Source organism: Leptopilina heterotoma, unplaced genomic scaffold (genome assembly GCF_015476425.1).
Source record: "Leptopilina heterotoma isolate Lh14 unplaced genomic scaffold, ASM1547642v1 Lhet_114, whole genome shotgun sequence".
Lineage (NCBI taxonomy): Eukaryota > Metazoa > Arthropoda > Insecta > Hymenoptera > Figitidae > Leptopilina > Leptopilina heterotoma.
The window spans coordinates 2,661,663-2,674,590 of NW_025110833.1; the positions used below are offsets into that span (position 1 = coordinate 2,661,663).

The following is a 12,928-nucleotide window of genomic DNA, read 5'->3' on the forward strand; positions in this document are numbered from 1 at the left end:
CGAGATCTCTTTGATGTCTTTGAATACGAGACTTCTCAGCATCGTAGTCCGCGAATGAAATACTGTTTGTTGAGCGTAATCTGAAATGCTCCTTCTTCTAATACCCAACTTGAGCCTTTATCTCTAATTAATTTTACAATTTGAGTCCCTCTTGATTGCTCCCTTGACACTGAATTAATTAGGATCATTCTTCAAGGAATGGTAAATAAAGAACTAGTGCGCTGGTTTCTTGAATATACCACGTCGAGAAATTCGCTGTACTGCTTCTTTATCGAGTATTTACAATGTTGTGACGTTTAAATTCAGTTAAAATTCTAAATAATAAATTGAATATAATCATTATTATAGTTAAGAATATTTTTTAGTTTTTAGTGTCAAAGAAAAAGTGAAAATTTTCGTCTGGCAATCAGGGGAATGCAAAATTAAATTTTTGTAGCAACTCTGTAGTTGCTTCTTCCCACAATTTGCCATACTTTGCCCGGATGGTTAAAAAAAATTGAAAGTTTTTGTGTATATTGAAGCTGATTTAATGAAAAATCAATGTTCGAGAAATAAATAGCGAGTCATGTTATGGATTTATACTAAAAGTTTCAAATTGCAAATAAAATCGATTTGATATTTCGTATATTATTTCCGTTTGCTTTGAATTATCGTTAAATTCCTCCAGGAGGAGGGCAATATTAATGGAGGCAAGCAGAAGAATATAATATAATAGAATTGGTCAAAAATCGCAGAGTCATTTGGTTGATTTACTGATTCCATTATAATCTAATCCTAAAATGAAAACAGTATATGCCCGGAATACAGAGTTGAGGAAATAAAGAGATCTGAGTCCCAAGTTTTTTTCCCCAAAGGTAATCGCGGACCCCATGAGAATATTTGGTCGCACGATGGTTTATTCAGGAACAATAGATAGTCAATGCATTCGGGCATTCACAAGCGGCTGCATCAAAAACATTGCAATTTTAGGAGCACAAAATCGGAGAGGAAGATGTCTTTCGTATTTTATTCGTTCCTTTACTATAATTATTAAACTTTTCGAGAGACTATTTATATAATTTGTTTTTTTTTTCTCAAAATAAACCCAAACGAAATTAAATTTTTTTAAATTTGTATTTAAATTTAAGGCAGTAGAAGATTTTTTAATTCTTATTTTGATTTTTTTGGAAAAAAAAGAATGAAAGGAGGACACGCAGTTGTAAATCAAAATTAGCTCGTCTAAAAATCGTAATTTGACACTTTTTTTTCAACTCATTGCATAGCTTTCAAGATTAAAGTCTGCTTGAGTTGAAAAATTGTATGTCAACGTATATGAACGATGGTGGGAGCGATGATCTATCACTTCTACAACTCCAAGTTTGACGCTTATCATCAAACCGTTAATTTTCCAGTGTTTCAACCTGAACTCGGAACTTTTTCAGCCATTTCATTCCAGATTTCCTCCTGTTCATTATTCAGCTTTGAATTTTTAGGTAGAGACGAAAAAATAGAAATGCACATCTTGTTATTGAGAATAATTATAAATTTGGTCAAATTAAAAATTTACTGTCGCGAACTGTTCGAAAAAATTCTTTTTCTCTGGAGCAAAAATATTTCATAAACTATTTTTTTTTTACCTTTTTCTTTACAATTTGTATTCGAAAATACAATCCGTATGACAAATGCAAAATTCTACAACACTTTTAGCATCTCGTACAAATTGTAAATTTTAGAAAGTTATCCAATTTTTAAATTCAAAAGTAAGCAGTTGAAGGTGAAAACTGAAAATCATTATATAAATACAATTGGGGAAAATAAGGTAAATTATAGAAACATAAGGTTTTCGTAGTATCGAGTCGAAACTTGCCCCCCCTTTTATTTACGATGAAAACTTTGCTTTAAGCCTGGGCCGATGGTGTTTTAACTTTATCGCGACGCAAAGTATGACTTTACGATCACCCAAGCTAAATATGCTCCGCCTCGTAAAATTAACGGCGGTTCCATAAAGGAATCCGTTGTTCCGTTAAAACTCGATAAAAGCGAATAATGCAGAGCTGGTTTACTTTACCATCTATAAGGAAAGACGAGTGACGAGGTCGATACGTTTTCTATCCATTTACACAATATATATAAACTTAAAGGTCTGAAAAATTACCTCAGGGAAACTCTTTTAAGAATTTTGCGATATTATTTCAACCCAGTTTCTACAAGTCATGGAAAACCTGGAAATCATCGAATTGTCAAGGGATTTCATTTTAATTTATGGAATCATGAAAATCTCATGGAATTTCTAATCGGATCATGAAAATTTTTTTTAGTTTTTGTTGTAAACCCTTATCACACGGAGAAAAGCTTTACCTAAAACAACCTTTAGAATCCGATCAGAATAAGTAGAAATCAATTTGAATTTTTAGAAAACAATTAGAGATGTGAGATGACATATAACGATGAGAGAGACTATTTAAAAAAAAGATGTTTTCTTTGGAGGAGAGTAATTTTGGAAAAAAAAAGAATTATGAGTTGAATGCAAGAACAACAACACTTTTCGCATCTCGAAGAACCGCGGATTCGGACGAGATGTGAGAGTAGGGTTCTCGAAGGAGGATTGGATCGTCATCCGGTTTTTGGTCGACTTAACAGGCCACCGCACACTGCCTTTAGGAACCGGGAGTCGAACATAACTCTTTAAACCTAGCTTACATCCCCAGAGTCTCCTTTAAGGCAAAGCTTTATGCCGATTCAGGAACGAGTTGATTCATGAAGACGGGATAGACCTCCTTGGGATCCGCGGTTTCGATCCTTGAGGTCCTAGCGGGTGGTCTCGCGACATTTCTTGTTTTCTCCGCTTTGCAGACCGATCGAGCTCTCTGTTCCTAAGAAAGAAAGACAAATACAGAGAAAGAAGGAACGACACATGGGGAAAAAGAGAGACAGACAAATATATGGAAAAGGAGGGAGAGAAAGAGGGACAAATGCAGAAAAGAAGAGAGAGAGAAAGAGGGACGAATACAGAAAAGAAGAGAGAAAGAGGGACAAAATGCAGAAAAGGAGAGAGAAGAAGATAGGAGGAGAGAAAGAGAGATAAAATTGGCACGCGAAAACGATTCAAAGAAGAAGAGAGAGTAAGCATAAAGGAGGAAGAGAATGAGAGTGAGTCGCATTCTCCCGCTTATACAGCCATAGCGATTGTCGATTTAAATGTTTACTAATAACCAGCCTTGTCCCACAACCACCCAGAAGTCCGTCGCTTTGCATTTTTATAAGTACAATTCTCAACGGTTCTAAGAAACCTTCTCGTTTCATATTCATCTGCTCCAGTCTCTGCCTTCGATGAACGTGATGCCATGTCTCATCTATTGTCTTCAACATTGTATGCATAGCCTCTAGATAAGTATTTATATTCGATTCCCTGAATCATTTCCAAATGAAAATATCTATATACATCTGATGCTACACGAGAAATGGGAACTTAGTGAGGAGAGGGGAATTTTAGGTTATGTTTAGATTTTACTTCATTGATTGTGTATATTGTGTACCTAGAGCGAAAAGAAGATGTTTTCGTTAAGGTATATTTTGTTTTCTCCAACGTCTGCTTTGAAAGAAGTATTTTTTATGTTAAAAAAGCGTGGCGAAAGTAGCACTTTTCTCAACTCCTCTGAATAGAGTGTCGAAAGTAGATCTTTTCTCAATTCCTCTGACGAAAGTGGTGAAAATAAATTTAGCTTTGCGAAAGTAGAACTTTTCTCAACTCCTCTGGATAGAGTGTCGAAAGTAGATCTTCTCTAAGTTCCTTTGACGAGAGTGGCGAAAATAAATTTAGCGTGTCGAAAGTAGAACTTTTCTCAATTCCTCTGAATAGGGTGGCGAAATAAATATTTGGCGTGACGAAAGTAAATTTTGTTGTGGCGAAAGTAACACTTTTCTTTATAGTATGCAGCAAAGTGAAAAGTTGCAAAACAATTGTGAAAAAAAGTAACAAAAACTGTGCAAAAAGTTTTTTTTTTTTTTTTGCATACTCTGCAGTACAAAATGAAAAGCGTGCAGAAAAGTAATAAAAATGTGTAAAAAAAAATACAGTTTTATACACAGTATGCAGAAAAGTAAAGAAAAGCGCGCAAAAAGGTACAAAAAATGTGTAAAAAAGTACACTTTTTGTCATAGTTTGCAGTAAGGTAATGAAAATAGTGCCGAAAAGTCCACTTTTCTGCATAGTGTGCAGCAAAGTAATAAAAAAATTTTAAAATGTTCAGTTTTTTATATAGTTTGCAGAAAAAAAATAAAAAGTATACAAAAAAGAACCTTTTTTGTATAGAGTGTAGAAACCTTCACTTTTCTGCATAATGCGATGAAAAATAATAATAAAAACTCTGCAAAAAAGCGCTCTTTTTGCATAAACTGCAGAAAACTACACTTTTCTGCAAAGTATGCAACAAAATAATAAAAAAAATTATATGGAAATGTATACTTTTTTGTATAATATTTAGAAAAATAAAAAATCTTAAAAAAGGATCTTTTTTTGCACAGCGTGCAGAAAATTACACTTTTCTGCACTGTATAAAGCAAAAATATAAAATGTATACTTTTTTTTCATTATACACTCTTCTGCACAATATGCAGCAAAGTAATAAAAAGTATTTGGAAAAGTACACTTTTCTGCATAGTGTTCAGAAAAATAATAAAAAGTTTGCAAAAAAGTCTTCTTTTTTTGCATAGAGTGCAGAAAATTATACTTTTCTGCATAGTTTGTAGAAAAATAATAAAAAATTTTGTGGAAAAGTATACTTTTTTGTATAGTATGCAGAAAAATAATAAAAAGTCCGAAGAAAGAACTTTTTTGCTTAGAGTGCAAAAAGTTATACTTTTCTTCACTGTATTCAGCGAAATAATGAAAAATTTTTGGAAAAGTACACTTTTCAGTATAGTATACACTTTTCTACACAATATGCAGCAAAATTATAATTATTTATTATCTTTAAAAAAATTTTCATTTTTATTGCTGAAGTTACTCAAAGTAATAAAAATGATTAAGTTAAACTTAATTAATTATTAAATTATTAAAGATTTAAAGAGTTATTAATTTAAGTTGAAGTTAAGAAAATTATTAAATTAATTTAAAGTTAAGAAAATTATTAAATGAAAGCTAAGGTAATTAAATTTATTGAAATTAAACTAAAGCAGTAAAACTTACCTACAAAAATAGATTATTTAATACTTTCCTGAGTCAGTTAATCAGTTATGTCTCTTTATTCCAAAATATTAAAAAATTGAATCACTGCATAATTAGAAATATGCTTATAGGTAAAAGATGCAAATAGGATGATGGATAGGAGATTGAGTTTTAAAAAAAGAAGAGAATTTTTTTTAATGATTTCGTAATGATTCGTTTATTGCGAAGAACAGATGCCACCCGCTGTTTGCCAATGTGGTATCGGCAGGTTGGCGATGAAATTTGGATACGAATGACTGGCGATCGTTCACTCACGACATGACATGATATGTGGACATTCCTTGCGTCACCACCTCATTGTCTAAAAGACCTCTATTATAAACTCTACATTCGTCCAATAATTGTTGAAAAAGGAAGAGACGCAATTGGAAGTACAATTATAATTTCTCGCAGACATTTTGCCAGTCGATTCTCATTAAATGAAAAAAAGTTTCTCGATTTTTGGTTTTCGATTGTAAATTTTTATAGTATATTATTTTATAGCATAATATCCATCGTATATTATAATGTAAAATATAATATCCGTTGGGTATTATAATATACAGCGTACATCTTATATTATAATACAAATTATTAATAAATATAATAAAAAAATCCTAGTTTTTGAATCCATTTGGATGAAATTCGACTGATAAATTGTCATAACAGTGATCAAGGGATTCATGACCAAAACTGACATGTCGAGGTGAATCGATATAATAATTATAAACATTGCAATAACAATAATCATCATTGTCGCAATAATAGTCATCGATTTCTAGTATGAATAATGATTTCAGATACAATAATAATTATTATACTGCGTAATAATAATTATTTTTTATTAATTATCAATTTTAATAATTATCACACTACTCTACATACAATACATACACTGGCTGGTACGCACCAGGCCTACTATTTACAGACGCATAAATAATATTAATAATTTTTTTTTTATATTTGTATGTATGTATGTATAATATTTATACGACACTATCTAAAATTATTTTTTTTTCGATAATTTCACTACTACTTCTTGGATTTGTAGACTACTCTTCATTTTTATATTCATTTCTGGAAGCAGCAGGGTAACTCTTTTTCTCTCTCCATAAAAGAGAATAAGAAATTACAATAAAATCTGTACACTAATTTACAAAAGGAAATGGGAGAAAAAAAAAGATTTTTATAGTCTTATTGTCATGAATTGTCTTTCAATCACTCGGTGGGAGTAATTCATACTCGACCGGGGGATTTTAGTTCCGTTGGTGGATGATGGGATGATGGTTCCGAGCCGGCTGATGACGCTGAGGACGATGATGATGATGGTGAGACGCCCGATGATGTTGTGAGAATACCTGTTCGGTTCGCGGGATTTCCGTTTGTTGAGAAAGGCTTGACGTCGGTGGGGAAGTTTTTAGTTTCTTGATTGGGGAATGGTTTTATATCGGGGGAGAATGATTTGGCTTCGGGGAATGATTTCACTTCGGGGGAAAAGGTTTTTGCCTCGGTCGATGACGATGAGGTGGGTGTTAGAATACCTGGAGCCCCACCTAGACCACCGAGAGTCCTCGAGTACGTTTCGAGTAGTGACATATCACCTGAGCCTTGATGCAAAGAACCGTAGAAATTTCGATAGAAATCTGGATGAGGTCTGACGAATTGTGAACCGGGATGCATTGCGGGATGAAGTGGATGATGTGGTGGAAGTCTACTGGCGAGAGGACTGACGAGTTTCCCCCCGCCACCACCACCGCCGCCGCCCGTCGATGATGTGAAGGGGGACACGAGACTCGCTGAATTTGGACTAGGCTGATCACCGTCCTTGCTGGCCATGTCGGCGAGGGACCATATTCTTGGCTTGGTGGTCGCACTTCCGGTGGACGTTGCACTCGTACTGGGCGGTAGGTGATGACTTCCTGGCGATGTTGCTTCAGGGGATGAATGACGAAGGAGACGCGACGACGGTAGATATGCCGGATGTTGAAGTTGCATTGGATGCCTTGGTTCTCTTTGATCAAAGAGACATTCGGGACTATCCGGACCGCTGTCGGCTCTTGACTCACTCCATTCACTTTCCGCCTTCACCGGAAATCCACCAGCACCACCCGATCCGTGGAGGAGATCCAGACGATGCGCTGGTCGATCTCCATCTTCACTTGATCCGGTCCCTGAGTCTTTAGAATCTGCAAACATAAATTTATGATCTATTTAAAATTTGTTCTTCATTTACTACAATTTTTTTTAATAACTCCTCTAATTTCTCGGTTGCTTAAAATTTTAATTAACCTAACGAAGGTTAATTAAACACATTTTTTGTCACCCCATTCACACATTGGGTCATTTTGCCAAAAATTTTATCATCTTCAGGATTGCCACAAAAATTTAATTTTGTTTTTTCCTGATTTCCAGAGAAAAATTTGACTTTTTCCCTGACCCTGAAGAATATTCTGATTCACTACAAAAATTATTAGATTTTCAAAAAAATGTTGTATTAAATTTATTTATTACGAATTTCTTTAAGTGTAAAATTATTTAAAAACATCAATAACTTCTTTTTTTAATAAATATTTAATAACTATTAATTTTCCATAGGAATTAAGATTTTCAAATTCAATAACTTTTGAAAATAATGTTTTATAATAATTTAAGTTTTCAAAAAAACATTAAATTATATTTTCAAAAATTTTAATAAATTCCTTCGCAAGAATTCAATTACTTTTACAAGTAGGTAATAAAATATTTCACATGAATTCAATTATTTTAAAAAAAGTAATAAAATTCGTTGTAAGAATTCAATTATTTTCATAAATAATAAAATTTTTCATAGGATTTCAATTATTTTTAAAACAAATTTAAATAAATTCCTCGAAAAATGCAATTATTTTAAAAAAATTTATTAAAATTGTTCGAAAGAATTCAATCATCAATTATTATTAATAATTTTTGCAAAAGTTCCTTGGGAATTTTTAAACCCCTTTGTTTACAATTTAATTTTAGGAAATTTCGATAATTCGGAAATTCTTTAATTAAATATTTATTATAAGAAAAATAAAAACTTTAAATAATACAAAAAGAATTCAATTAAACTTTTTTAAAATAAATTAATTCTATAGAATTGTCAGTTAAAAGTTTGAAGACTTCAAATTTTCAAAGATTTTAATTTGAAACCTTCTCAAAATTCAATTATTTCTAAAAATTCACGCTATAATGCTTTTAATATTCATTTATAATTTAAAATTTTAGGTAAAATTTATTTTTTAATCAATTTTTATTAGTAAATTACTCGAGAATTCAATTATTTGAATAGGTACAAAAATAAATAATTTATTAAATAATTTAATATTTCTTCAAATTGAATTTTTATGGAGAATTTTATCAAATTTTTTTAAAAATAATTGAATTCTTTTGGCGAATTTAAAAAAAATTTTATAGGAATAAATGCAATTTCCTATCATTTTATTTAAAATTGTACAAAAAATAATTGACATTCTGCCATAAGTTTTGTTATTTTTATTTATGAAAATAATTAAATTTTTGTAAACGAATTTTATTATAAATTTTTTTAAAGAATTGAATTCCTATGAAGAATTTTATTTGTGTGAAAATAATTGAATTCCGGAGAAAAATATTATTATTTATGAAAATTATTAATTTCTCGTGAAGAATTTTATTCAAATTTTTTTAAATAATTGAATTCTCGAGAAATTTTTTATTATTTATGAAAATAATTGATTTCTTGTGTAGAATTTTATTCAAATTTTTTTAAATAATTGAATTCTCATAAAAAAATGTATTATTTATTTATTTGTGAAAATAATTGAATTCTTAAGAAAAATTGTATTGAAAATAATTGAATTAACTAAATCTTGTAAAGAATTTTGTCAACATTTTTTTAAATAATAGAATTTTTAACAGTTTATTTAAATTTTTAGGAATAATTGAATTTCTCAGAACTATTTTTTTGAATTTTCTGAATATATTTGAAATTTTAGAAAATAATTGAATTTCGGATAAGAATTTTATTTCTTATAAAGATAATTGAAATTTTAACTAGAATTTAAAAAAATTTTTGAACATAATTGAATTGAAACCAAAATGTTTCCAAATTTTTTGTATCAATTTAATCCGCACTTTGGTACTTTTTTGTACCAAACATTAAAAATATTTGGTACTTTCAAAGAAAACTGTGTTGAATTAATAATTTAAGAAATAAAACGTCCATCAAAATTCAAAATATTTAACATAACCGATTTTTATTGACTGGAAGAATAAATTTCCAAGTTAATTAATTTAAAATTGATTTAAACAACAAAAAGTAAATTATAGAAAACTAATCATTTTTTTGTCCATAAAGAACTGAAATTGAATGCAAATTATGCATTACAGTGTAACCTCAATTACATTAACAGACTTAACAAGATGTTGAAAGTGTAATAAAATTAATAATTCCATAAGGAATAGGGATTGTCTTGCTTTCGCAATAAAATTTAAAAGGATATCTTGTTTTTAATGATATTTTTATTGCCTATCTCTTGTGGCTCAATATAGTATTCTCGCACTTTTTATCATTTTTTAAAATGTATATAATAAATAAATTTAAATATGACGAACAGTAATCTTACTTCTTAATGTTAAAATATTGCATTTCAATTAAAAAAACGTAAGGTAATGTTTTTAAAAAAAATGAGACGGCATATATTATTTTGGTTTCTAATTTGATTCGTGAATTAACACTAATGAAGTGTTAATTTTTTAAAATCTGTATACATATGTATATATAATATGTATGAATTTGATATTCTAGTATTTAAATTTATTTATGATAAAATGTAATCCAGCTTCTGAATGGTACAAATATTGCATCTCAGTAAAAATGTGAGGCAATTTTTTTAAAAACTAAAACAAAAACAGATACGATTTTGGTTTCAAATTTGAGTTATTCATGAGGGTAACTGTTAATTTTTTAAAATATGTATAAATACCTATTAAAGTGATGAATTAACTTGGAAACTTTTTCAAAATGAAATTCTATATTCCAGTCTTGAAATTTTATTAACATGTTGAGTCACGAATTAAAAATATTAACTATAAAGTTTCGAAATAATTTTCTTTTCGCTTTCTACAAAAAGTTTTTGAACTTTTCAAGATCTTCTTTCTATATCGCAGTGAGTAATTTTTGAAAATATTTATATCGATAGAAAATTTCGTTCATTAAGAAACTTAAAAATTTCGTATTGAAATTAAATTTTCTAAAAAATAAAATATTTCCAAACAATAAAATACTGTTAAATTTGTTAAATTTGTTAAATTGTTAAATTGTTAAATTTCAAATTAGAACAGAATTTTTTTTTTGGAAAAGTGAGTTTTTAAAGAAAGAAAAATATTTTTTTGGCAATGATCGATATTTACCTAATCGATCCTTGTCGTCGACGCTCTTCCTTCCGCTATCGTCGTCTTCATTATTATTGTCCTCATCTTCCACCCTGTTTCTTGGCTCCCACGTCATCTTGTTTTCCTTCTTGAGTCGCCGTCGGGCATTTGCGAACCACGTCGACACTTGAGTCAACGTCATTTTCGTAATAATTGCTAACATTATTTTTTCCCCCTTCGTTGGATACGGATTTTTTTTGTGCTCGTTTAACCAAGCCTTTAGGGTACTGGTAGTTTCGCGGGTTGCATTCTTCCGCCTTGCGCCATTCAAATCTACCCCATAGCTGTAACAGAAATTGAGAAAATCTCGATTATTACTCAATAAACACTCAAATAAACTTAACAATTAGTGTTAGTTTCTAAAAATATGCAAATATTTCCAAACAATAAAATACTGTAAATATTTTCACTAACAATAAAATCGTGTAAAATATTTACAGCTGAAATTTTTTACACGATTATTATTTGTCATAGTAAATGACAAAATTAAATTCTCAGGTTTGAAAATTAAATTATCAGTCAAAAATTATAAATTTAATTAAATTGTGAAGGTTAAAAATTAATTATAAACCATTTCGAAAAAGTGTCCAACAAGAGGAAACAAAAGAAAAAGTAAGCGAATTCGATGAAGTTATGAAAAATAAGAAAAGCAGAAAAAAAGTAAGAAAAAGAGGGGAGAAAGAGAGAGAGCATGAGAGTTTTGCAGGACTTTGGATGACACTCGATTTGAGAAAAAAACACGAGTCCTCTTGGAGGAAAGTTGGCGTCGGAAAAGTTATCCAATCGTGAGGCTCGTTACGCCTCAACCGTATAAAAGTCGAGTTCAAGGTATAAGCGGTAGGTATTACTTTCGTCCTGAGGCAGATCTCTATCTAACGGTTTAAGCTTCCTTTCTACCATCTTCGCAGTCCCTTTTTCCACTCATCCCAGTCTCGTTGGTCCAACCGACCCTCCGGGATCCCATTACTAAAAGACTAACCCTTATCAAAGATTAAACTTGGATATAACTGCTGAATCGACGGGATCGAAATTAAATTTTCCACCACCAACGGATATATCTTCTTCTCTCTTAAGTTTTTTTCCCAATTCAAACATAGATAAGATGAACCTGCAGGACTTAACTGCTGCCAAACTGAATTTAGCTTTCAAAAATTTAATTCACTGAATTCTTTCGTTTTTAGTTTAGAGTTTTTTTTTGGTGTATTTTCGAGTCGGAATTTTGGTTTTCTTTTGCATTTTCTGTTATTCGAAAATTAATTTAAAAATTAATAAATTTAAAGTAAGTTTTGGTTCTCTTTTGATTCTCCGATTGATTTAACTTTCGATTAACGCAGGGCTCGAACTAAGTTCGTAAATTCCGTAAAGGTCCGTAAATATATGCTTGAAGTCCGTAAAAGTCAGTTTTTTTTAAAAAAAGGTACATAAAGTCCGTAATTTGATTGAGAAAAGACGAAAAGTTCGTAAATTGTACGATATAATTTGGAGAATTTCAGAGCAATTACAAACGATTGCAGAAATTCAATTATTTTCAAAAATATAATAAAACTCATAAGAATGTCAAGAATTCAATTACTTTTAATACAATTTTTATCGAATTCCTCGAAAAATGTGTTTTACTCTTAAAAATGTTATTAAAATTTATCAAAAAAATTCAATTATTCAAAAATTTATTGATAACATTTTTTAAAAGAATTCAATTTTAAGAAACATTCAATAAATTTTTGTTGTATTCTCCGTTTTCTTGAAATAATAAATTATTATTTAAAATATTAGCATGGATTTTTAGAAATAATTGAATTTTGAAAAGGTTTCAAATTAAAATCTTTGAAAGTCTGAATTTTTCATATTTTTAACTAACAATTCTGTAAAATTAATTTTTTTGAGAAATTTTAATTGCTGATTTTTTTTTGAAATTATTTCAAGTTTTTATTTTTTAATATATATTTAATTGAAGAATTTACGAATAATTAAAATTTTGTAAAATTGAACCGTAAACAAATGAATTTTCAAAATTCTTGGCCAAATTTCAATTATCTTTAGAAATAATTTAATTCTTCTCCGAAATTAAATTGTTTTAAAAAATTTTCGAAAATTCAATGATTTTTAATATCTACTATTTTAATAAAATTTTTCAAAAGAATTCAATTATTTTAAAAAAATTTAATAAAATTCTACGCAAACCTTTAATTATTTTCGTAAACTAATAAAAATTTCACAGGAATTCAATTATTTACAAATATTTTTTAAATTTCTTTGCAATGAATTGAAGAATTTCCGAATAATTGATATTTTGTGACATTGAATTGTTAA

General features: G+C 29.5%; 1 protein-coding gene across 1 annotated transcript in view; it reads right to left on the reverse strand.

The window, feature by feature from the left end:
• Positions 1–5,334: 5,334 nt before the first annotated feature.
• Positions 5,335–12,928, reverse strand: part of LOC122507455 (iroquois-class homeodomain protein IRX-3) — a 45,467-nt gene continuing 37,873 nt past the window's right edge. The window contains exons 4-5 of the mRNA XM_043620174.1: positions 10,598–10,902; positions 5,335–7,371 (exon numbers count right to left, since the gene is read on the reverse strand). Of these exons, the coding sequence (XP_043476109.1) occupies positions 6,422–7,371; positions 10,598–10,902 (1,255 nt within the window). The 3' untranslated portion in view covers positions 5,335–6,421. The remainder of the gene's footprint in view (positions 7,372–10,597; positions 10,903–12,928) is intronic.